At 36.8% G+C, this 27,368-nt stretch overlaps 2 protein-coding genes across 3 annotated transcripts in view; one reads left to right on the top strand and one right to left on the bottom strand.

Annotated features, from left to right (window-relative positions):
* The window catches only part of LOC145978836 (solute carrier family 7 member 14-like), a 782,606-nt gene that overhangs the window by 611,382 nt on the left and 143,856 nt on the right, over positions 1-27,368 (bottom strand). The gene's annotated exons all lie outside the window — the stretch shown is intronic.
* LOC145978801 (protein CFDP2-like) lies at positions 8,901-9,524 on the top strand. The gene has a single exon (XM_083111619.1). It carries the CDS (start codon positions 8,901-8,903, stop codon positions 9,522-9,524), a length of 624 nt encoding a protein of 207 aa, XP_082967745.1.

Raw genomic sequence — 27,368 nt, forward strand, 5'->3', positions numbered from 1 at the left:
AACACATAAGCTTTGGGAGTTTTGTATGCATCCCAGTCAATATAATTTTTCCTACATTTGTAGACAATATATTGCACAGTCCCGAATTGTTGAAGCTCCAATTGCAGTATAATTTTTTTGTATGATATGGAATCGTGGAAAAATGATTACTCCATGCCATCGCTTGGAATTATGATTTTATGCGGTGCATGCCTTGTAATGGTACTTGTGATATTAATTGTATTAGAATGGGTGTGACAGAATCCAGGAACTTAACATGTTCCACAGCAATGCTGTACTACAGAATCAATGCTGATCTTAGAAACAACATATTCCCACTCAAGAAACTTGAAATTGTTAGCAAAAAAAATATTGTTAGCACGTCTCTGTGAAATTTTCCTATCCTATCTGTCAAGTGTGATGAGCAAATTAAAATACTCACCCAAAATGTTTCCAGGATACAATACCTGGAGCTTGGCATGGTGCAATTTTTTGAATTTAAAAAAATTGCAGAGATATCAGAATCAAAATACATACATTGTTACATAATTAACACAAACTCATCCCCAGATGACATATGCAGCAATGTCGATGTATTTGAGTTTGAGGTTGGGTCATACATTCCAAATTTAATAGGGTATTTTGTCACAAAAACAAACAATAAAATTTATTATCACAGAGTTGATATTTGTTTCAACCAAATCGACAATGGCCAAGTTCTAAGATTATTTTGCAATGCTTCTCCCGATTTGCTTATGGACTACAGTACAGAATGGATGCATTTTGATCTTGTTGGTGGTTACAAAACTATATACACTAACCTAAAATATTATCCAAACTTGAAATACATCACCATAGGATATAATCTGTATGATTTGAAAGATAAAATCACTTTAAGAGCTATCAATACAAGATACAAGAATGAGGTATTTTTGGGATTGATGTATAGATTTGGAGTTTATTTTTGATTCTTTTGTAGCATGGATCCATTAACCCGAGCTATTGTTTATTCTTATGAGGATCGCCCCATTAGATTTTTATCTGAAATGCGTGGTATTGGAAGAGGTTTTGTTGGGAATGAAGACACAGAAGAGACATATGTTATGATTATCACAAAAAACAATTACTTCTTCAAGAAATGTACTCTGTCATATTTTAATATTGAACTTGGGGAAGTAATGAGAGTTACAATTTACCCATCCGAATCTAATTTTTTGATAATAGATGGTCAGGAAGATATTGAATATGAGATTGGATGTGATAACATTAATAATTTTTCAATTGTAGATGCCCAGCAGAGATCCCAAAACACATTTTGAGTTGTATAATAGGAGAGGAATTAAATTAAAATCTTATAAGCCACTAACGGGATATGGGACAAGAATAATAAGAAGAACAGACAGGAAATATTTTAAAACAAATTATGTCAAAATTTGCATTCAAAACCCAACAATTCACTATATTGGTGTTGAGTATTTCAACAACTGTGTATTTGTAGGTGAAACTATTCACCCGGGCAAGAGCCGTAAAATTATCATACCCAAGGGTATAAGATATATTGTTGTTAGGGTATATCTTGAATTCAGTGGAAATCACAACAATTACATTTATGCTTAATTCTTATTTTCTTGTAGATGAGCAAGTTTGTTAAATCTGAGGAGCTTAGCTATTTTGTTGATGAGTTTAATGATGTTGGGAAGAATGGTGTTGCAACAATAGAGAGTATCGGATCTAGAGGAACACACATACAATATTTAGTTTTAGGTAAAATAACACTTGAGGATCTGTGGCTCTATAATTGTTATTCTGGATATTGGGTTAGGTGTGAAATTGTTGACAATTATTTTTGCCCTGTTATTCTCACACACCTGTTTCCAAATTTTACAAAATCGTGTATAAAAACTAAACTGTGGGGAACAACTGGCAAATTTTTAACTTTTAATTACATTCTGGATCATGATGAGTTTGTTCTGGAACAGACAAATTACACAGGTCTATCCAAGAACCCAGATGCTGTTAAATGGGTTCATTTTCCATACAAAACAGATCATGACAACATAAGCAGAATTCTCACATCATATCCAAATCTTTCATTCCTAACTATAGGATGCAACAACATCTGCTCCCCTAATGATTTAAAAAAAAACAACATAAGTTTTGCAGACAATTTTGATGTAATTTCTGACAGAAACAAGATATTTTTGTATCTAATGTCTTGTTTTAATGTAAATTTTTAATTTCTTGTAGAAATGCAGTATGATTATGCCGGAAACACATACATGATATACCCTATTGCAAAGAGGAGAAAAATAGTGAAGAGCTCAGAAAATTACAAAATTTGGCCTTGCAATCTAAGTTATACAGGGCAATCACACAAATATTTCCAATCAATTTTGTTTGGAAATGTTGATGACTGTGCAGAAGAAGTATCTGTATGTTTATATGTGAAGTATTGCATGCTATATTCTCTATGGCATTTTGGGCAAATTTTTGTGAGAATTCTGCTTTTATCTGGATTACAATTCTTTTGGTGCTTAACCCAATTGGGGCTGGATATATTCTTATTGCATTGATTACAATATTTTTGATTTGGCATTTTTGTTATTGGTTTATTATATAAAATTTCTTGGGGTCAAATCAAAATTCTATGCTTAATAAAAAATATCAGTTGGGTTCAGCAGTGTGCTTTGTATATTTTTGTGTGTGTGTGTGTGTATGTGTATTAATATTTTTGGCTTTGGTATTTATATAAAATTTCTTGGGGTTCAAATCAAAACTATATACTTAATAAAAAATATCAGTTGGGTGTGTGTGTGTGTGTGGGTGTGTGTGTGTGTGTGTGTGTGTGTGTGTGTGTGTGTGTGTATGTGTGTGTGTAGGTGGGTGTGGGTGGGTGTGGGTGTGGGTTTTATGAGCATCTTGGCTTAGTTTTAGGTGTAGCCAAAAAAAATATCAAGAGGGGCATATTTTTGACAAGTTTATGGACAACAATCTGGCAGGTGCAGCTTTTGTAAGTGTAGGCAAATCAATCTGAGGGGGCTCATCATTTCACAGGAAATTCCCGAGGGCATTTTTACAAAAATCTTGGATTAGACAGGGTTCCACACTTGAGCAAAAAGCTCATATGCACATCTTGAGCTTGTTTTAAGTGTAGCCAAATCTGCCTGAGGGGGGCTCATCATTTATCGCCCTTATAATAGCACCAACCCCACTACTTACGCTAAGAGCCAAAATCCGATATTACCACTTCCTTTTGAATACGTTGTTTTTCTAGCATTTCCCGCATCTTTGATTCACTTTCCCTTTATCCTGGGGTGACTACCGGGCTTCTGGCTGGTAGACCGTGTTACACGAATCTTCCGTCTACTGAACGCGTTCCTCCCTTCGTTTTAGAGCTTGTAATGTGGTTGGTAGTCTGTCATTTTTAACAACATTTGTGTGTTCTTTGCAACACTGCCGTTTCGCCGCAGGAAATGACGTCACAGATGTGATCAAATATCATGTTTGGTTTGCCAGCTTCAGGCGGCAAAATGTTTTTTTTTAACGACTGTAGCGCCGAAACGACGCACCAACGAGAAAATGTATTTGTTTTGATGTTCTCTATACGTTTCTGTGGTCCGTGGGTGTTATCCAACTAAGTATTTATGTCTAAATTTGATAAATTACGTGAAGGAGGTTACTGTATTACAAATCTCGTACATATCCATACTTATCTAATTGTACTGTGTTATTTTACTGCTGTTTTCTGAGTTTGGCGTCCACGTGTTAGCTAACTGGCAGGAAGCATCACTTTATTTGTGTAGGTGTGTGTGTGTGTGGTGTTAATACACTCATAGGACTACTGGAGCCTATTGTGGTGAAATCTGTTGGGCAATATTTTTTCTTTGTGAGAAACTGGGGCATTCTGTGAAGTAACTCTGTTTTTTTAGAGCGTTCCATCTTGGCCTGAGAATCCGGAACCTTCTTGTGAGGATACGCTAGGTAAGGCTAAGAAACCAATTACTGGAATGACTTTTCGCTGGTTCTTAATATTAATTTCCCCTAACTACTTTAAACCAATTAACATAGAGCTTCCCGGCACTCCGAGAGGAGCTGGGGCAGGGACATGATAGAAGATCGATTCAGCAAACAACCTCATCCCAGTTAAAGCGCACCCAACTACTCCCACGCAAATCAATCTCTTTCCAGGCGGTGGGTGAAGGCCTTCTGGTAAGAGTGAACCGAGAGTGATGGGAGTGTTGGTAGTTGGCGCGAATTCGAAGAGGAAGAAGAAAATATTTTCCTCGCTGTTTATATTTTGTTAATGAGATTCTTCGTTTTTTACATGTTACTAAACAATGTTATCATCTACTCCAAAGAGTATATTAATACACAAAAATAAGCAAATTGAAAATTGAAAAAAAATTGGAATAGATGTAAGACCTTCGAAAAATTCCAAGCTTTTTGTGAAATGGTTTGTTTCAATTCTACATACAGTTATAGATGTTACATAAACACACTGGTTGACACTGCTTCAAACATAGATATGGAGAGGGAAATAATAATGAAAGGCTAAGTCTAGTGTATTGACTTTTGTAAGCATCATTTTTTAAAATATAAAATATCCTCGCATGTAATATGAAGGAAATCAAGTATTGAACTAGTGTAATGTACTTCTATGTGTTTGAAATATAATTGCGTATAATACTGTTGAAGTCTGATTCCAATATTGTTCAAAAAGCGTTTTATGGGACTTCAGTTCCCAGACGTTACTACTCACCTACACAAACACAATGCCTAATGTAATATTCTTGAAGTACGGTAGGTGCTGGGAGTAACAGCAAAATACCGTATTTACCGGCTCAATTTGTTTTAGAAAAAAGCTTTATTACTGAATATTATAATTAATTTACAGCATTTCAAATATAAAGTAATATGTAGGTCTACTTTCAACAAAAAATGTACCTACTCTAACTTGGAAAGAGTATATTTTAATTTTCTTCGGCAAAACCCAGACAAACGTCTCCAGAGCAAAATGAAGAGTCACTTGAAACCTCTTCTAAATGAGAATGTGAGTTCTCAGACAACAAATTGTCCTCTGTACCATCCAATGCTGTCGCACACCCCAAGGAAACAAGAAAAGAAAATGTCTAAACGAGAACAGATACAATTTTAAGAAATGAAGGTAATCAAAGACTAAGTATCAGCGTATAAGACGCGCCCTGTTTTTCAGACCTATTTTTAAAGTAGAGTACGGTAATCACATTTTGAAATAAATTTTAAACTGAGTTCAAATTATTTTTAAAAATCTGAAATGAGCGTTTCAATTAAAAGCCGTCATAATAGAGCATGTGTTGATCGAATGGGAAGTAAATTTAGAAGTTTCAGCAACGCAGAAACAGGCTAATCGGGACTGGACTTACATTTTAAAGTGGGATCAGAACTACTATCTGCCTCCACCGGGCCGCTTGATTATAAGGCGATCCAATAGGAACGAAAACAGGACGTTGTTCGTATGTATACAGTTTCCATAATGTGTATACTTTCTCTACAGAAAAAAAATCCTTAAAGGGCACCCGCCCGTGTTACATCTTTCGTATTATTTAATATCATTTCTCGTTTTCTCACTTTCACATTCACCAAAATTCTCCCCCATTGTTGTCGGGGGGATTTGCCACTAGGCTATCCTATGCTATAGACTAGGGGTGACAACTCCAGGGGGTCCACACAAAATTGAGATGCTGAAGAGGCAGAAGTGACAAAGACCATCGACTGTTAAAATTATTTACTATTGTGATAATACAAGTAAAATAATTTTACTTTGAGTCTCTCATCAATCAGTTTGCTGCCATGAAAGTCAGAAGGAAACAGTTTTAGGTGAGTGTTCTCTTGATTATCAAAATCTATTCTTTTATCAAAGTTTAATGAATAAATTTTAATCAGATGTTTCTATACCCAGTCTAAAGTAACTATCTCTGGGCAAGCCCGCGTATTGCGGCAGAGAAGGGGAGGAAATCCAGTGTGGAGAACGAAGCAGTACACGCTGCCGTTCCCTCTCATGTGTTCATTGATGGAGCCATCTCACATCACTACTTGCGCAGGTACTTGTTTTCGTTTCTCTGCTTCAGTTATTGATACCGTGATAACATAATAATAATAATAATAATAATAATGTCGGCAGGGTCCAAAACAAAGGATAGCATAGGGGCCCAAATTTCATAAATTCCTCTACCGCCGATTCCTTCAGACATTGGGGGGGGGGGCAAAGATAAGTAAAGCGTATAGACTGATTCCTTTCTGTTTGCGAGAGGGGTTGAAAAAGGGTGTTTTTTTTTAAGAATCCGAATTACAGCCCTAAGAATATACACACTTCAGTTAACCTTGGAAACTTTGTAATTCCAATTACTAAAGGGTGTTTCAATAAAAAGATAATTGAAAGTAACCAAGACACGGCTTGTTAAGTTACCATTTTATTGAAACACCTTGTACGTCGAACGTTTTCAGCTTGACAAAAAATCTCTACTTTGTGGTTACATAATTATGTAACATAATACTTTATCTGGAATTTTTTATTCAGATTTTGATTATCATGAATTGTTTATATACTGCACCTTTTCCCACAATCCTTTATGGGAATTTAACATCTTTGCGCATGCTCACACATATAAGCACAAACATATTTTTTAGCGTTGCTTGCGTATTGTATTAGTGACACTAGTCACAGTAATGCAGTATGAATTAGCACACATTTGTTTACAGGCATAACGTATGAGTAATTAATTTACTAATCCTGATGAAAGAAAACAATCACATTTTGCAAAACAATATATTTTGAACTTATACTCGACTTTTACGAATGGAAACAACATTCAATGAAATACTTGTATTTCATGATCCCTTTAGTATTAATATTATCCAGTTTCTCCTTATCTACTTGACACAGTGCGACAAAGTTAAGACGATTTAAGTCCATCGTACTTCGTGAATAGTTTTTGACGCGATGCAATGAACAAACTACTTTCAGCCTCGGAAGAAAAATATAGCGTAAATGAAAGCGCACTAGTCTTTCTGCTTTTCTTAAATAGTAGCAGGTGCCGATTTGCTACTACGCTATCTATCCTAGGCTATAGCCTAGGGGTCGCAAGTCTAGGGGACCGCACAAAAATAAATCGCCCAAAAGGCAGAAGTGACAAAGACTATGGATTGAAATTCCTTAAGTTTGTAATACGTAATATCAAAATAAATCAACATATCAAGTCTTTTTACTTCTTTTTCCAGGAAAAAAGGTCGATGGAAGGGTTTTTAGCCTTTAAAAAACTTCTTTTTTCAGTACTGCATTTTAATCAATCTGGGTTTATTATTACTCCTGTGAACAGTGGAAATCAATGTACTAGTCCTGCTATAATAGCAAATACTGCTCCTATAGATAATACATAATGAAAATGTCCTACAACGTAGTATGTATCATGTAATACAATGTATAATGATGAATGACAAGTCTAAACTCAAGTCATTTTTTATTTACTCAGATGCCTCTATATATTAAAGTTTAAAAGCGGTATTAATACAGAGCATGCAATTAATGGAAGTAATGATGATGATGGTGATATTGTCGGCAGGACCCAAAACAAAGGATATCCTAGGGGCCTTTATTTTAAAATCCCCTCCTGAATAATTACCCTAACTGTGCACCATGGATACTAATCGGAACATGGCATATATAGCATATCGTTTATAGGTTTATCCCAATTAAATGCGGATAATACCATAATAAATTAAAAACATGTATCTTTCGTTATTCAATTTACCGTCCTAGTTCGATAATAGTTCAATTTAAATAATTAATGTTGCATCAAATTGTTATCTTACTGGTATTTCCACAAAATCATTTAGTTCTCTGAGGTAGGGGCAGGATTAATGCCGTTCGCAGGCGCGAAACCATGCTACCTGTAGTCATATATCCCCATCACAGGCACGTACTGTACATAGAACTATATTTCGGGATGGATCCGAACCAAGTGTTTTACATGTGATAAAAACGCCAAATGTACGGTCCTAGAGAAATTTCAGTTAAATAAGTAAACATGTGTACATACAATGTGGAAGCTACATAGAATTGTTATGAAAGTTGAAATTCTGCAACGTTTCAGTTGCATCCCATAAATTATCACTAACTTAAATCTTAAAAACATGTTGACAAAGAAGGTCTTCTAACAACAATAACCACATTAACTTTTGTGTCAAAAATAGGCACTCGTCTACTACAAAACAAAACGTTTGTAGCTTGGCCGCACCGAGTGTAAACATGAACGTCAACAATCGACATAGAACAAAAGAGTTCCCCTTCCCCGAAGAAATGGACTTACTTTCGTTCAACTATCCGAACCAAAATTATCTTGGTTCGGGCATTCAACATTCGTTTCTTAAATAAAGACATATGGAATCTTGTTTTTCGTTTGTGTTTTGTGCTTGTTTGTAGAAATGAGTTCAGATGATAAGAATTCTCGGCCGCCGTCTTCCAAAAAGATACGAACAATGAATGAAAAATATAAATCGGGCCAGATTTTTTTTGGTTTGGACGGAATTGGGAAGAGACTGAAAAAAAAAAAACGCCATTTATCGACTGGGACGGGAAATTTTCGACAATTTGACAATTAATTTTGCATTACGTTTCTTTTTAATATAACATTCGACTCATAAAAACATGAATCACAGGTACCATGAAGGAGAGCAAATTAAATGGTCTCTGATATCTGCAGTGAGTGTAAAAAGTGTTTGGACACTGCTGCAGTTACGTTAATAATGGATATTCTTGGCGTTGTGGATGATGGTAGGTGAGCGGGATAAAAGTGCAATGGTTCTACCTCAAATTCTTTCTTTCTTGGCACAACACGAAATAAAAATATCAAATCATAAACATCCCACGAACAATTATAACAAAAATGCTACAAATTGCATTACAGGAAATTAGGTGGACTGGGAAGGATGTGTTGGAGCAGAAAGACACAGTAATATATTATAGCTGTGGAGAAAAACATGAGTTTGGAACAGGTTTTTTAATAAAGAAGAAGATGAAAAATCTTGTAATGGATTTTAAGGCAATAGATGATAGAACCTGCATTTTAAGAGTTAGGGGAAAGTTCCATAACTACAGCTTGATAACAACCCACGCACCAACAGAGGATAAATCTGAGGAAGAAAAGGATGCTTTCTATGATAAATTGGAGAGGGTTTACGATTCATGCCCCCAATATGATATCAAAATAATTCTTGGAGATTTTAATGCAAAGGTAGGCAGGGAAATCTGGGCTAAACCTGTGATAGGATCTCATAGCCTGCACCATGAGAGTAACAATAATGGAATAAAACTGATTGATTTTGCAAATAGGCATCAAATGATCATAGTAGGCACCTTTTATCCTCACAAAGATATACATAAAGCAACATGGAGAACTCCAGATGGGAGATCAAGTAACCAGATAGACCATGTAATTTTAGATAGTAAACACAAATCAAGTATTTTAGATGTACGTAGTTTTAGGGGAGCAAATGTGGACACCTGGTGATTGCCAAGATCAAGAACAGAATATCATGTATACACAAAAGGCAAGAAAGTAAAATCACAAAATATGATATATATAAATTGAAGGAAAAAGACAGAAAGAAAACATATCAGCAAAAGATTACTGACAGACTGAAAAACCTGGAAGATGGCGTGAACAACACCAATCCCAATGAAGAGTGGTGCAAAATACGAGATGTAATAATAAAAGTAGCAGATGAGGAAATAGGGGAAATGAAGAAACAAAACCGTAATGAATGGTTTGACGAGGAGTGCAAGGAGATAACCAAGCAGAAAAATGAAGCATACAGAAATATGATACAAAGTTATTTTACAAGAGCAAAGCTAGAAGTATATAGAGAACTGAGAAGGAAGGAAAAGAAAATACATAAGAGAAAGAAAAAAGAGAGTGTGGAAAGTAAAATGAGACAAGTGGAAACATTTAATGGAAAACGAGAGAGTAGAAGATTCTATAGAACTGTCAATGAAATGAGAGGATTCCAAACTGGAGCATATATATGTAAGGATAAAGACGGACGACTGTTAAGTAATGACCAGGATATTTTAATTAGATGGCAGGAACATTTTAATGAACTTTTGAATGAACAATACCAGAATGGAAGTGGAATGGAGCAAGAACAGAATCAGCATACGGAAGAAGATCAGAATGTAACAAATCCCCAGCTTAATGAACAGGAAAAGCAGGGACCTAGCCTTGAAGAAGTTAAGAGTGCCATTGAGAAGCTGAAAAACAATAGAGCGCCAGGATCTGACAAAATAACAGCAGAGATGATGAAACTTCACGGAAGGGACTTCTTGAGAAGCATTCAAAATCTACTAGATAAAATATGGAAGGATGAAGAAATCCCATCACAATGGGAAGAAGGTATAATATACCCCATATATAAGAAGGGGGATCGCCTACAAACAGAAAATTATAAAGGCATCAGCAAACTTAACACCGGATACAAAATTCTCTCTAATATACTTTCCGAAGGCTCTCCCCGTATGTAAATAAAATAATAGGTGACTACCAATGTGGCTTTAGAGAGGGAAAATCGACCTCAGACCACATACATACAATTAGACAGATATGCGCAAAGACAAAAGAATTTGGAATAAATACATATCACCTCTATATAGATTTTAAATCTGCGTATGATACCATACGAAGGAACGAGCTGATTGAAGCCATGAGGAAATTCAACATCCCACAGAAATTAGTAAATCTAGTAGAAGAGACCCTAAAAAAAAGTGCGATGTAGAGTACAAATAAGAAATCAGCTATCTCAAGAATTCGAAACAAAACAAGGATTGCGTCAAGGAGATGCCCTGTCATGTATGCTATTCAATATTGCACTAGAAAAGGCTGTCAGAGAATCAGGCATAGACACTAGAGGAACTATAATAAACAAGTCAGTGCAAATGATGGCATATGCAGATGATGTGGTTATAATAGCTAGAACAACAAGAGCATTGCGTGAAGCTGTAGCTAATCTCCTTACAGCAGCACAAAAAATGGGGCTTGCAGTAAATGCTGCTAAAACAAAATATATGGAAATAACCAAGGTGCATACTAGTACTACACATTTTGAAGTTAACGGGCTCTCCTTTGAGAGAGTACAGGAATTTAAATATCTTGGAGTGTATATAACAGAAAAAGGAGATTCTCTGACAGAGATTCAACACAGAATAAGTATGGCAAATAGAAGTTACTTTGGACTTGGAAAACATATGAAGTCCCGGTATATCAGAAGGAAAACAAAAGTTAAGCTATACAAAACGTTAATAAGACCTATTTTAATGTATGGATGTGAATCATGGATTATAACTAAGAATGCTGAGACAATGATCGGAAGTTTTGAAAGGAAGATCCTGCGCAGGATCTATGGTCCTATATGTGAAAATGGATTTTGGAGAAGAAGATACAATAATGAACTATATCAACTCTACCAAGATATAGATATTGTGAAGGAAATTAAACTAATACGGTTAAGGTGGCTAGGACATATATACCGAATGCCAGATAACTCGTTGTGCAAAAAGATAACGTTTATGCAAATGGAGGGCAGGAGAAAAGTAGGAAGACCACCTTTAAGGTGGGTTGATTCGGTAGAAGAGGACCTAAGTATGCTGGGAGTTAGGAGTTGGAGAAGGAAGGCGCTGGATAGAGATGGATGGCGGAAGATTCTGAAGGAGGCCAAGGCCTGTGATGGGCTGTAGCGCCAGAAAAGAAGAAGAAGCTACAAATTATGGGCACAGAAAGTCTTTGGACACTTAGTAAAAAAACATTAAAAAGGACTTCTGTGAAACACGATCAATAAACCTGGACTGCTATACACGTACCACTGACCCATTCAACCTCTGCGCTCACAGCTGTCAGTTCGCAAGTCTCAGTACCGGCAGTAGCTCCGCCTCATTGAATACGATAGTGCAACATGGGTCCCGGAAGGAGAGAGTTCACCGTTTGTGAACGTCGGCAAGTTATCCGGCTACACAACCAGTGCAAATCGTTAAGGGAAATATCGCGCTTGTCCGGAATTTCTAAATCAACAGTGCACGTGATCATAGATCGCTTTGGCGAAAGAAAAACAGTAGAAAATAAGCCGAAGTGCGGACGACCAAGACTGTATTCTGTGTAAAACGAACGGTTTATTTTGCGAACTATCAAAAATGACCCCAAAACTAGTGCTCCGACGTTGGCTTCAAGCCTTCAAGACCGAGGTAAGCAAGTTTCCTCCAGTACAGTTCGTAACGTATGCCGACGAAATGCCTACCATGGACGCGTGGCAATGAAGAAATTTTGGGTTAATGCAATAAACAGAAAGAAGCGCCTCGAATTTGCCCTATACCACCGCAATTACGATGCAGACTTCTGGAACAAGGTCATTTTTCGGACGAAAGCAAATTCAACTTATTTGGGTCGGATGGTAGGCATATGTTATGGCGGCAAAGAAATACAGAGTTGGAGCCGCGAAACTTAATCCCAACTGTCAAATACGATGGCGGTTCACTCTTAGTATGGGGTTGTATGAGTGCTGCCGGGATCGGCAAGTTGCATTTCATAGAGGGGACGATGGACCAGTACATGTACATTGATATATTGAAGAATAATTTGAGCGCTAGTGCGGCTCAAATGAACTTGGGTAATGATTACTTGCTTCAACAGGACAACGATCCTACGCATACAGTCCTTAATACAAAATTGTGGCTGTTATCTAACACCCCAAAACAACTTCACACCTCCCCTCAATCCCCAGAACCGAACCCCATAGAAAATTTATGGAGTGTATTAGAGAGACAGATAAGAAAAAGAAACAAATATCTAACAAATCCGACCTAAAATTAGTATTGCAGGAAGAATGGAACGCCATTTCACCTCAGATTACTGCAGATCTGGTAAAATCTGTATCAGACAGGCTCCAGGCAGTGATTCGTGCCAAAGGAAATCCAACAAAATATTAAATGCTTGTGTTTTTTGCATAAAATATGGACAAGAATGGCAAGTGTCCAAAGACTTTTGTGTTCAAAATATGTGATATTTTCGTTATTATTGCTTATAAATGGTTTCTTTTTTATATTTTATATTTTCCTGTTGTATCAGATAAACAAGTATATGAGGTTGAATAATGTGGTTTTCATTCCAAGGCCAATCCAGTTCCTATGTAAAAAGTGAACTCTAGTTTAAATTTCACAACTCCAAGGTATTTTTGGGCCTTCACAATGGCGCAGTGGTAGCGTCGTCGCTTCGTAATCAAGTGGTCCCGGGTTCGATACTCCGGTGGAGGCACATAGTGGTTCGGATCCCACTTTAAACTGTAGTTCCAGTTCCAGTTAGCCTTGCTATGCATAAAGCGTACATAAAACATAAAATCAATCAATCAAATCCAAAGTATTTTCAATTCAATATCAAGTACCCTTTCGAACCCCCCTTTCCTGGCGCGCCCCTGAATGCATATATATTGATTGGTTGATTTGGTTTATTTTACTTATCTTTCTGCTGCTTTTGGCTAACAGCGAAGATGAAGATGATATGATGAAATTGATAAAGTTACTCTTGCCCAGGTTGGGGTTCGAACCCGGGACGCTTGGTGTCGTACAGCGCTATGCTACCACTCTCTTTTTAAAAATTAGAAGCGGTAGTTCCCCCAGTCATTCTCTTTCTTAGTTTTCGAATATATCAAGTTTTACTAAATTCTTGGTTTTTTTCAACTGCCCTCAACACAAACATCCACTTTTTAACCGGGATTCGAACGTGGCACACCTGGCTTCGTAACGTACCCTGTGGTAACAACTCCGTCACGAAGATCGGCTGATTTATATTGACAATCCTTATTTTTAAAATATTAGGTTCACTTCTGGCACTTTTCTCAGAACTTTTAAATGCTACTATTGCACATTAAATGTACACCAAAAGTATGAAAGTTTCCAGAGTGTGTTTAAAAAGTGTGCATTTTCCTTTTTGTCTCCCCTTTGTTCAGTGAAAACGTGCATTGGAACTTTTCTCCAGGAGCACTGGCGTACTCAGAGGGGGCTGAAGAGGTTACAGCGCCTCCTACATTTTGAGAAAAATTAACATTTTCAAATAAATGCAGTGAAGAATTTGGGAAATGGTAGATTAAAACCCCTCAAAATAGTGATTTTTGAGAGTGAAGAGTTTTAAATATACGAAATATCTTATTGTGTATATCGTACCCTAGAAAGCAGCTATGTACTATCCACCTCTACAATTCCAGACCCTCCAAAAAAAAAATCCTGAGTACGCCAGTGCTAGCTAGCTTTTATGAGCAGGAAACGAAGGAAGCAAAAACGCACGCACACGCGTTATTTGACATATTTGGCCTGCATAATCTTATTTTTTAATCCAACGATACATAAATTTATGTGCATAAAACTCATGATGCACTTCGACATTCATTAAACTCGAACGTTTTGACGCACTTTCAGTTTGGTGAATCATTTGACACATTTAATTTGATATACATAAGTGCGTAATCAATATTTTGCACGCTTTTATGTATCATTACAGCAAGAAAATTATGTATTTTTATGTGTCAATGACACACTTTAAGTTCCGTGTGCCATCAGCCTTAGGAGGCGTGTTTCATGCTACAACCATATGAGATATATTGTAGAGTCGGTAACGAAGATAGTATAAATCAACTTGCCCATCGATTTTTCATTCTCTTCTCTTTTATATCATTATGCGCATTAAGAGAAACCAAGTGCACTGGTACAGGGTTAGACAGCATTTATAGTGTAATTTTAAGTCTCAATTATGTGAGGAAAAAGTATTTTTATTGAATGATCATAGGGCCTAATTGTACAGAAAGAAATTCCATTTAGTACTTAATGTTTGAATATGTCCCCTGGCCAACGAGTGCCACGGCGTGCCGCACATTCTTCCAAGCGGCGTCAGGCGTTGTCCAATACTCGTTTGGACTCCAAACTCTTAACAGGGTTGTCGGGATACTGGTAACGGCACCTCTGATGCGAGCCTTCTGCTTCCAAAATCTAGGCAGGGCGTGTTTGGTATATTTCTTGCTTAAGTAAATCCTATAAGAAAACAAGTTCGGAGAAATAAATCCGGGGACCGAGTTGGCCACGCGATGTCGCCATAACGGGAAATAATTCCTGTGAAAGCTCTGTCGCAAGAAACCCACCACACTGCACAGGGTAACACCAAACAACAACTGAATCACAGTCTACTGCAAATAGTAATTCATGCACAGTGTAACGGCACTGTTGCCAGCCTCACACTGTTAAGAGCATCATCGTCATTTCCTACTCAAATTACGCTACGAACGCTAAATATGTCTTACCATGCAAATACTTTTTCGCTGTGTAGACGTTTGCCTTTCACTTTTTGAATCTTGCATTGTTTATGAACGTAGATAATAGAAATAGTCTTGAAATAGATTCTGCATACACAGAATACGTGCATGAATGATCAATTTGAGGAAAATAACAGAGAATCGTGTGATTCCTGATGCATTGTACTAAATATATTGAAGGTACACATACTAGATCAGTAAAAATTTTTGCCTCTTTATGAAGTTCAAAACTAATTCAGTCAGATAATTGCTAGAATATTTGAAATATAATGTGACAGCAACATAACATCATATTAACCATTTAATTTGTGCGTAGATTCTAAAACCAGAGATCCTACTCAAACGTGCTAATATTGTATCTACATTCAATCCTTTGGCAACGACCAATTAGAATTTGCGTCTAATATTCCAACTAAAAATTTCCAAACGTGGCCACCTGGTTGACTGTTGTGTATCTCCTAATGCCGTAATTTCCACGTTGAAGGGCTTCGGGAGATGGAAACGTTGGAAGACGGCAGCGCCGTCTCCCTTCCCTCCGTCAGATTCATTCGGGGCTGGTATTGTCTCAGCTGCGACTCCAGAGTTATTACGAGGGACGGGGGAGGCGGGATCCTTTTGTGAATGCCGCATTGTCTCCGTGCGCTTGAAACGCCTAGCAACGTTACCTAATGTGTTACCCAGGAGCCAGAAATGCTGTTATCAAAGGCCTTCTGAGCCATGTTTCACTGTGAATGGAATATCTTCATTGATTTTTTGGGACATACCTCAAAGGTAGAAAGATAAGTTTAAGATTTACCTGAAAGAACTTTTCAGTTCATTATTCTGTGCGTTATATTGTTTTGAGAAAAAGGAAATTAGTACTGAAATGAACATCACGAGTTCATCCAAGTTTTCTACAATTCAGGCTACGCGCGAACCTACGAGTTTCCTTATTGTTTAATACGGTACAGAACCCAGTTGTACGGTAATCCTGTCGGAAAGAAAATGTGAAACATTATGACTGCCTTGCAATTTCTTAGTCGAATTGTAAAGGTGATGGCATTCTCATTAGAAACGATGGTGTATCTTCCTTACGAATAAATGTCTAGCAAATCGTGTGCTCATATCCTTATGAATTACTTACAATTTTCTTACAACGCAAGACTTACTAAAACAGAACAAAGCAAAAAATATAAAAAGAATATGACCACAGCAGTGTAGTAAGATGAGACGAACATTTACAAACTTAACTAATTTTCTTGTAAGACCAACCGAACGTGTATTGCGTTTGTTCAAATCTAGACACTCAGACTTTATTTGTTGGTGCTCATTTTAATATAAATGTGCTTAAAATTGCACACTTACTAACAATTTGTACATTACATTTTCATGTACTGAATTTACGAATTAGCGAACTAATTAGGAAGAGACTCTGTCTCTACTTATTAAAAGAACGTTGCAGGAGTGAGAACGAAACATCAGATGAGCGAGGAAAATTTGTTAACCAAAAATGATGATGCATGATGAAAATATATGTAGTGAGAAAAAAGTTTTAGGAAACCGACAAAGATAAATTCATTCAATGATTTGTAACAACGAATAAAACGTGGATGCACCACTTTGATCCCGACTCTAAAATGCAAAGCATGCAGTGTAGACACCATGGATCTCCAGCACCGAAGCCGTTCAAGGTTCGACAGTCCAAAGACAAGGTCATGGCTTCCGTTTTTTGGGATGCAAAGGGAATACCTTGAACACGGCACCACAGTCACAGGGAGTTAGCGTGACAGCCAAATTGAAAAGGTACGATTGATTGATTTAAAATGTTGGGTACGTCCACAAGGTTGGCCATTTTGCACCCTTCAGTGTATGCGGGAAAGAACCCCTTATCTAAAACCCTTACCTTATAATTAAAAAAGGGGTGTAAAAATCCCATTTGGAAAGGTTAAAAATGCAAGTGGTAAATGGACCTGCATAAGACAAACACAACACATTAAAAAAAGGTAAGGATAGTTTAAAAACTACCTCAGAAACAGAGTGGATAAAGCCTGCTATTCTCAAAAATGTAAAAACATAGGTTAAAACACTCTTTTGTATCTGTACGCTTTTAAAAAAATTATGGGGTATAATGTGCTCCTGTAACATGTAACACCACCCCTCCTCCGTTCCTGCGCCATTGGCAACAAGTAGTGTGCAAAATTCAAAACAGATGACTAAAATCTAAATCTCAGCCACAAATTAGACTTCCTGCAGAAGTGTTGAAAGAAGTTGGCCTGTGAAATGGTACGAGTGCTTCAGTTGACACGCCTATAGTGCTTATACAAATTTGAATACACATGTAAAGTGGGCAAATGTACAATACCGTAATTCAATGATTAGCTAAAGCTCGGACGCACGAGACAAAGTATGCACAAGTTCCTATCGTGTGGTAACCGATGATGCATTGTGGGTCACCTTTGAAAATTGTCGTCTGCTCTGAGCTAGGTAAAGCACCATGAACTGTACCAAATCAAAAGCTCCACCCGAACATGGTGGCCTTGTTGGCGATCCAAATCATGCATTATGAACTGCTACCACCACTTAATCAAGCGAGTAATTCACCCATGTACAGTCACCGAATGAATGTTCCGTCTGCCCGTCATTTTACGTTGAAAGAGCTCTGAGATAGTGAGCCCCTCAGTTGTGAATTAGCATCAGAACATAGGAGCGGAACATTTATCAGAGGAAAAGAGCAGAAAATCTACGAGCTGTGCAGGATACTTCTTACGTTCTCGCAGCACTGAGCGTATTAAGCTTTTTGCATGTGTCGGGGGGGGGGGGGGGCTAATGCCTACTGGCGTATTTGCGACTTCATTTTTAGAAGTTAATTTTTAAGGTATGCAAATTTGCAGTCAGTAAACTAAATTATTGCCTAGCGGGTTCTAAGTTCATTAGATCATTGTTCTAACCTAGGTCATTAAATGTTATGATAACATTTACACGTAACTTAGAAACACTTACTATATTTAGATTCTTAGAAAACCTAAACTCGTACACAAAAGAGTATATATATATATAGAGTATATAAGTAGTAACACCGAAAACTTCACCAAATTTTTTTTCCAGGTTCAAACTTAATTTCCATTTAATCTCCACACAAGTTTCTTGCGAACATTTCAATATATGTTCTGTGAGGTTGCTCCGTTGGACAATGGGGTCTTCCTTTATTCCACAATAGCGTCGTCGCCTTGTAATGAAGGGGTCCCGTGTTCGATACCCGATGGAGGCACATAGTGGTTCGGATCTCACTTTAAACTGTAGGTCCAGTCCCGATTAGCCTTACTGTGCATAAAGTGGACTTTAAACACCAAATCAAACAAACAAACTTTATTCCACAAGGTTTCATACCTTTTCGCATGGAAATATTTAGTGACTGGGCACGAATGATTTTTCAGTTGTGTTTGTTACATAGTTAAATAATGGTGTTCTCCATCCGTTGAATTCAATTTTCTTTGAGGCGAATAAAAACATCTCCTGGCAGGAATAAAAATAATTGTATTTTGCCGGGATGAAATGTTTTGTGAAGCGAAATCTCTCCGTTAATTCGCACTGTCCTCCAGTACTCTCCCCACATGACTTCATCGGATTGTCACTTTTTCCGGCGTCTGGTCATTTTGCTGGCAGGACTAAATGACCAGACTCCGGAAAAGTAAGAATCCGATGAAGCCATGTGGGCGAAAGCGGACCAAGTGCGAGTAGTCCTGCCCGACTGCTTTTAGGGTAATCACAAGAATGAACCGAATCATTTGAGTGTAAGTCGGACACGTTCGTGCTTAAGGCTGTATTTTCTGAAACCGAACATGCAAATATTGGTTGCAAATTATTAATTCGCCGGCCTCAGCGGTGGAGTGATTTCAGAGCGCTCTACGACGCCAGGGGTTTCGGGTTCGAATCCCGACCTGGGCAAGGATGTTCTCTGTGAGTGTTATTTCATCAATTTCATCACCACAACTCTCATCCCCGTCTTCGCGATTAACTAAAAGTGGCAGAAATGCGAAATAAAACAATCGAATTATTCGTTCTACGTGTCCCACCGTCATTAGCCATTGGATCGTTTTTCTATTTTAGATTTTAATTTCATCTTAATTTCAATACAATTTTAGTTTTATGACGGACGTCTTGTTCCGAACTGTGTTTTCACGAATAAGGAACAAGCACGACTGAATTCATTTTTTGTGATATGTCCTGTGGGGTGTCACTTACTAGCATTTTTCTATTTAAATATTTTTTTACTTTTCTAATTTGATCATTTAATGTCAATATTTTACCTTTGTGAGAGCGATTTAAGATTACATGTAAGAGACCAAATAACAAATACAATGGAAATCGTGTGACATCTAACCTTCGGAGGCCAAATCGTAATTTTTACATGTAATATAACCGTCAATACACATCAGTGAGACGCTTAGATAATTGCATAATGGTTCGGATCCCACTTTAAACTCTATGTTCAGGCTCGATTAGCTTATCTTTGCCTAAAGTGGGCTTGAAACCCAACCCAACTCAACTTCTGACAAATATTTCCCCATAGTTTCATTTGAATTCTCACGAAACAAGTGTCTATTTTTTTTTTTTTTTTTTTTTGTAAAATATAAGTAAAGTGATGTAACAGGTTAGAGAATAGTTTGAATATAAGCACTGCAACAATCAAGTTTAAAGAAAATTTTTAATTTAGTTTATTATAATTATATTATAGTGATTGTTGCTTTCAATTATCAATGATAGTTCGATGCTTCAATGAGCAAAGTAGCTCCGTTGTTATCTCATTTGCTTTCAGATATCCGTTCGCTTTCAAACTCTGACCTCATTGGCTCCGGAAGGAAATGAAATGGATTTCCCCTTGTTTCGTTGCCAGCTGATGGAACTAAGCATTGTTTGCTTGAGCCTGTTACCTGATTTTCTACAGCCTCCACTCGCTTCTTTCACTAATCTGATTGCAGGTCTAGAAGGGATTTTGTTCAAGGCTTCTTAGCTCAGGATTTCTATGTCTAAACGTATTTTATGCTGGTTGGGTTGGAAAAGAATTCCTAGAATGCAACTAAAGAGTTGAAACGAAGAATAAACGAGTACTTAAAGGTACTCTGTTCTCTTTCTCTGCGAGTGTACGTGCATGTGAGTGATGAAGCCAGCCTGAAATAGGCGAAGGGCTACAGATTTCAGTTTCAAATTCTCGGGAGGCTTACTAATACCGGCTAAAAGGTATTTACTTAATGCTTTACTACGGTATAATTTTTGAATGACATAATTTGCAGTCAGATCCAAAGAGAAATCACCGAAATCTTGTGTTCCATCATATACAAAAGCACTTTTTGGCACGAATCTGAAATACAATAAATATCCCGCAACCGGTTGCATAATCTCCCACCTCGGCAGTCGGTAGATGGGCCCTAGCCTTCACGGGCTGTTGCGCCACGGGTTATTTGTCATGCGTCAGTGTCAAATAAGATACAGCAATTACATTGTGTTCTTTTCCTAACTCAGTGGTTCCCAAACTTTTTCGTTTCACGGCACCCTTAGTGTTTCAAGAGTTTTCCACGGCGCCCAAGTCAGAATGTGGGCCTATCCAACACTTGCAAATCTCAGTTAGTGTGGTTATGTTGCTTGCCTTAAGTTAAAAAATAAACGGATATTTGAAATTTACAAACACTTTTTGTGTAAAAATTGGTAAGCCCTTTTGTAGACGTGCAAGTAAATGTCATTTGAGTGAAAATATTTGAACATTTCGTGGCGCACACTTTATGAACCACTGTCCCAATCCATTATTAGTTGAATAATATCACAGACTTGCTATCCATTTGAACTGTCCAAAATACGTCATATAAACTACACTCATTATCAACCCCGTGGATATACGTGTAAATACTACATGTAACACTATTTCTATGTAAAGAGTGTGAGGCGAATTCGATTACGAAGGTAACGCTTGATTTGCCGCACGCAGCTCTTGCACATTTCAAAAACTTGTTATCAAGGCAGCAGCCTTGCTGCTAGATTCCAGAACTGGAAGTCAAATTTTAATCCTTACAATTCTTAGCATTTAATAATTAGGTACTTCGGGCATTCTTTGATTCCTCAACATCGTATATCTCTATCTGAAATATTTCCAACTATAATGAGAGATATAACGCCTACACCAGTGAGAGAACATCGCTAACACTCATGCAATTGTAGGTACTCGAATGAGGAAATAACAAACAGAAAAGAAACATAAAGGTTCTTTATATTTTGAACGTCGACCTACTATAAAAATTATAAAAACTCTACTTCAAGTAATAAATAAATTTCTCACACCTGTTAGACCTATTCGAAAATGTAGTGATAGACGTTTATCTACATATGCACATATTCTTTGTCACCGTTTGAACCTTCAACAACCAAACAACAATCTCACAGCCACTGAATACATCCACATACTAGGCAGACAGCAGAGTATCAGGCCAATTTCGTAGCAAGTTGGCGACTTGTGATTGGCCAATTACTTAGTATCAAATGATCAGTGGCAGAGCTACAGTTTCCTCTCCCCCTCATTTTGATTTTATAAGACATCATAATTAAGCGACCTTGCGATTTTACTAAATTGATTGATTGATTGATTTGGTTTATTTTACTTACCTTTTCTGTCACTTTTGGCTAATAGCAAAGATGAGGATGAGTGATGATACAATGAAATTGATGAAGGGACACACACACACTCACGCCAAGGCCGAGATTCGAACCAGGGACGCCTGGCGTCTTAGCGCGCTGTGCTACCCACTCCGCCACGGAGGCCGGGTTTACTAAAATTGAAAATGTACTTGGGCTCTGTCTTGCCCTAATGGAAGTTTTACAATGGAAAATATTATGTACGTAAACTTCGACTTTTCATAATATTCGGTCAAAATACATCTGCCAAATCTGAGGGGCTACAGAGGGGCTGAGAACTGTTTTTGAGGGTTCAGCCATCCTCTCTAGCTTGTAGCACCGTCCCTGTTGAGCTCACATCCGGGTTACTAGAAACATTAACCCCTAACCAACACACCTAAAAAAATTACACTTAAGGCACACCTGGGTTCCTGGGACCCAGCTTTTTATTTTATTTTTAAGTGCAGATAATGTTGAAAGATATAAACTCTGTCCGTGCTACCTTGAAGTTTTTTGTTACTAGTTGTAACAACAGTGTGTTGATATAAAAAAAAACATTATATATTCTTAGTATAAAGAATAGACACGTTTTGATAAATATATTTACTGCATGACAAAACATGCATATCCCAAGAACTAGCTGTGCTATTTTCTCCAACCTTGATATGTGAGAAGACCAAATGTGCCAATAATTAAATATTAATTATATTAATAATAAAACACAAGAATAAGAACAATAACAAACTACAGTTTGACTAAAAAGCCCAGAGCGAGACTTCGAGGCATAATATTGTGTTGCGAAATTATACCACCCGTGGTGCACACATTGAACATTTGTAGGTGTACAAATAAAATATTTGAGTTCCTCGTTCGTTCTGGACTGGATTCATTAATTTATTTCAATACTTGAAATACATTTTTGTAACCCGTCAATTATTAATGAAACACCCGGTATTATACTTCCAATAATGCTTGATATATTTGACTTTTCGCACGTTTTACATGGGCATTTCAGGTCACCTCAGTACCGGAGGCCGTTGAATACTAAACTCACGTTTCCTTCATCAAATTCTCATCATTACGATTATTTATTTATTTATTTTATTTATTTATTGCGTCTTGTTTACCATGGCGAAGTTAAGGCTTTGTAGCCTTTTCTACCACTTAACCATGTTTACAACAACATTTAAACCATTACATAGAAAGGTAAGTATTAAAATATAGAAAGAGAAATATAAAATTACAAAGAAAAAAAAATACAGAAAAAAAAGAAAAATAATACATACGGGAATAAAAACCTAACCTACACTCACGAGCATACAACAAAACACACACATACACACACACAATCACATATTCATGACAGTAGTCAGGGAGTTGAAATATTAAGGTGAATAAGGGTTTTCAGTGTAATGTAATAATAAGAACATAAATTATTAATTCCTATAATATTTCTCAAATATTTTAATTTTGAATTGACACCATGCAAATAAGCCAACAGTTAACCACACACTTAATCAATTAGCCTTGTATCTTGTTCACTTGTGTAATACTTTAGACATTTTTCTGAGAAATTCGACAAGTTGAAATCTCTATCTCTTTTTTTATTTATCACAAAAAATAACACTGGGGTGAAATTTATCAGGAAAAGGAAGGAAGCTCGCGGATGTCCTTCTCAAAGACGAGATATCCTTCCATTTGATAACACTCGAAGCCAGACGGGAAGTGAGGACGTTTGTTATTTCTTTTCCTCTCCCCAAAGTTTTTTTTTCCCACCCTTAAAGCAGAGAAGTCGCTTTCGACAAACGAAAGCCCTTGAGAAGGAACATATTTGAGGAAGATGCTGTCGGAAGGTATAGTAGCTGTGGTAGGCTACAGTTCAGTAACAAGCAAATGAAATTTACAAAGTTTTAATAAGAAGGTTATGAGACATTCTACTTAAGCAATAGTTGATAAGGTGGATTTTTATGAAGAAATGGAAAATTATTCGGCAAATCAGTCAGGTAAGCTTGAAAAAAAGTGACGAACATTATACAGAGTGTCCGAAAAGTCACGCAACCAACTTTCTGTTTTGTCGTTAAAAGTGCTTTAGTGTGATAGCCTCAGGTGAAACACGTCTGTTAGTGACACGTGACAGCAACAGTAATATTGTGAAAACATCGATTTTGGAACAGCCCATTTATTCCCTTGTGCAATGTTTTTGAAACTTCGTCAAAGTTATTTCTCTGTCAAATTCAGTAGATGGCCATCCAAATTGTTCGTTGGTATTGTGAAATGTTGCAATAATTTACCTCAGTGAGTTCTGTGCATCAATACACACGATTTGCAATTTTTCTTTTCCGCCTTTGGGAACACTTTGCTTATTTGTTATTAAAACATGCATGTTCTTACATATGTTTGTCTCTCTAAATTTTCCCAATATACAGGGCATTCTCTTGGCAGAAAGCGTTTCTTCTCATTCCATTTCGCTATTCCGTTATAACACTGGGTTGCGTGACTTTTCGGACACTCGTTATTATGCATATTCGACATACTTTTCTTTGTATGAAGCGATGAATGTTTGATAAACAAGAAATGTTTATATCATTAACTTCTGTTAGATATTATGAACACTGTATAATAAAAGTTGCTAAGCAAATCACCCAAATCGAGTTTTAGTGGACAATTTGTGCTTTTATTAATTACGTTTACTGGCAGTCTTAGGGGAAATGTATTGTCTGCATTATATAGGCTATGTGTAATTAATTGCGTGCATGGGATCATTCCATGTCCAATCAACCAATGAACAAACAATTTTGAACTTTTTGGATTCAGATTTTTAAGATTTTTTGATTATTCATTGTACGTACATATAAAGAGGATTTTTTATTCAGATTTCAGATTTTCTTGGCAGTTAGTTTTTGAGTTAATGACTTTCAAAAAACAAAATTTACACAATTTGACATTTTGGAATTTTTTAAGAGCTGTAGAACAAAATCTATTTGACCTAGAGAGCTATAATTGGTCTCATTCTCATCTTCTTTTAATGGCATTTAATTTGAAATGCAACAATGCTGTGTCATTTCAAGTATGATTTTTAAAACAAAACTGGAAAAAAGTTTCTTTTGAAATTTTAAAACACCAGTTTTATATATATATATATTTTTTTAAAAATATATGTTTTGGAGACATAAACTGAATATTTGTGGGCAAAATTTCATAATGGCATCACAATGGGTTCCTATGGAAATTAATTATTTTGTATTGTAATGTATGTGAAATTTGTCTAAATTTCATGACTTCCATTTTAAAACCATAATTATAAGCTGAGTGGTTGATGTTGAAGTCTTAATATTAGTGTACTTTATAATTTTTGGACTACAAATAATATGGGAATTTGTAATATTTATCACTTTTAGTAATAATGTACTGGTGTTGTTTTATAAACAAATCTCATGGTACAGTCACAGACACTGCCGGCTTGTAACGATTCCACTGAATGCCCATGTATTCATTATTAGCCGACAGTGTCCGTAAGTGTAGAACACAACCAGGCCCGTATCCAGGATTTTTTTAGGGGGGGCAAAGACCGAAACCTTGGTTATATATATATATATATATATATATATATATATATATATATATATATATATAATTGTCATGAGATATATGTCAATTATTAAATAATTAATTAATATCATAATTAATTTATATATATATTTATATTTATAAACATATATAAACAAATTAATTTGATACATTTACAAACTAGTAAATTAATTCCTTTAACGACTGATTCAAAATGTCAAGAAATTAGAAGATAGGTGAAATGATATTAATAAGTGTTAGATAATTTCCAATTACACTGATCGGCATGAAAATCCTCCAACGAGGATAAAAGGGTGTACCTTATAGATTTCGAGTCGCTGATCACGAATATCGCATTGAAAAAGTTCCAGCACGTAAGGTTTTTTTTAGGCGGCATTTTCCATAAAAAATTACCAAAAATTGTATTTTTTTAATGAAATGTGTGTTTTTCATGCTTGGGATGCATAATTGTATATTTTTACCTCAATCCAAGAATTGTTACTATATCCTAGGAACATTCTTTCCCCTGCCCCCACAACACCCCTCACCCGAAATAGGAAAAGGTACCAAATACACCCCACCCCCCAAAAAAAACCAGTGAATTCGGCCACAATACACATTTTTTTTTAGAATTCCAGATAAATGTCAAAACAAAAATGTGAATAATATTGCATTTTAACATTACTGCTGGAAGAAATATTTTCACGGTGTCCCACGAGCCATAAGTGACTGGCTCTAAAATGAATGGTATCTTACAGTTTTTAACTATGTGTGACAGGCTTATTTGTGTACATTGGAGTTCAACGTTTTACTTTCATTACACTCTTTATACACTGTCACCTCCGCTTCCTTCAAGGTAAAAGGATTCATAATCAACTTGTGGTCATTCGTTGGCACCTACTTGTCTAGACGACAAACCGGATGTCACTGGAAAAAGGTGCCAAGACATCCACCTCGTTGTCCTGTGAAGCAGATATTTTACTTCCGAGGCGATCGTGGTGTAAGGGAGTCGAGTTACTGTGTGTACCGTTAAGGAAAAATATTTCTGCGTGAAATATTGACATTTGTGTTAAACCAACATGCCACGAACTTGTAAAAACTCGGTAGATTCATTGTGCTACATATGTGGGGAAGTGGTCTTCAAGGGACAAAGTAGGCCATTGTCACCGTTCCTAAATACAGCGCACCACCTGTACTTTGGGTGTAAAGTCGGCGAACAGGATCGCGATTGGGCTCCCAAACAAAGTTGTAACTCGTGTGCGCATACTCTAAAAGAATGGTTGAAAGGTACACACAAATCGATGCCGTTCGCCGTACGTATGGTTTGGCGCGAGCCCCGGGATCATGTTTCAGACATACTTCTGCCTGACCAATATTACAGGTTTCTCAAAAGCCACGAAGCATAAAATACAGTATCCTGACTTGGATTCCGCGAGGAGACCTGTCCCACATGATGTTGTTCTGCCTGTACCCATACCACCAGACTCATACACACTGAACAGTGTTTCATCCGAAGAAGAACCTGCGGCTTGTCAGGATGTTGCACAATCTTCGAGTACGCATTCAGATCCCAATTACGCCCCAGTGTCTGACACTAAGGAACCACATGTGATAAGTCAGGAAGAACTGAATGATCTGACAGAGACTTAAACCTTCCGCAGACCAGGGCCCTGTTGCTTGCATCACGACTTCAACAATGGAATCTACTTGACCGAGATGTGAATATATCGATGTACAGAAAAAGAGAGGTGAGCCTAGTTCCTAATTTTACAAAAATGGTGATTTGGTGTATTGCAGTGACATTAAGT

This window comes from Lepisma saccharinum, chromosome 25, assembly GCF_977018435.1.
Source record: "Lepisma saccharinum chromosome 25, izLepSacc3.1, whole genome shotgun sequence".
Classification (NCBI taxonomy): Eukaryota; Metazoa; Arthropoda; class Insecta; order Zygentoma; family Lepismatidae; genus Lepisma; species Lepisma saccharinum.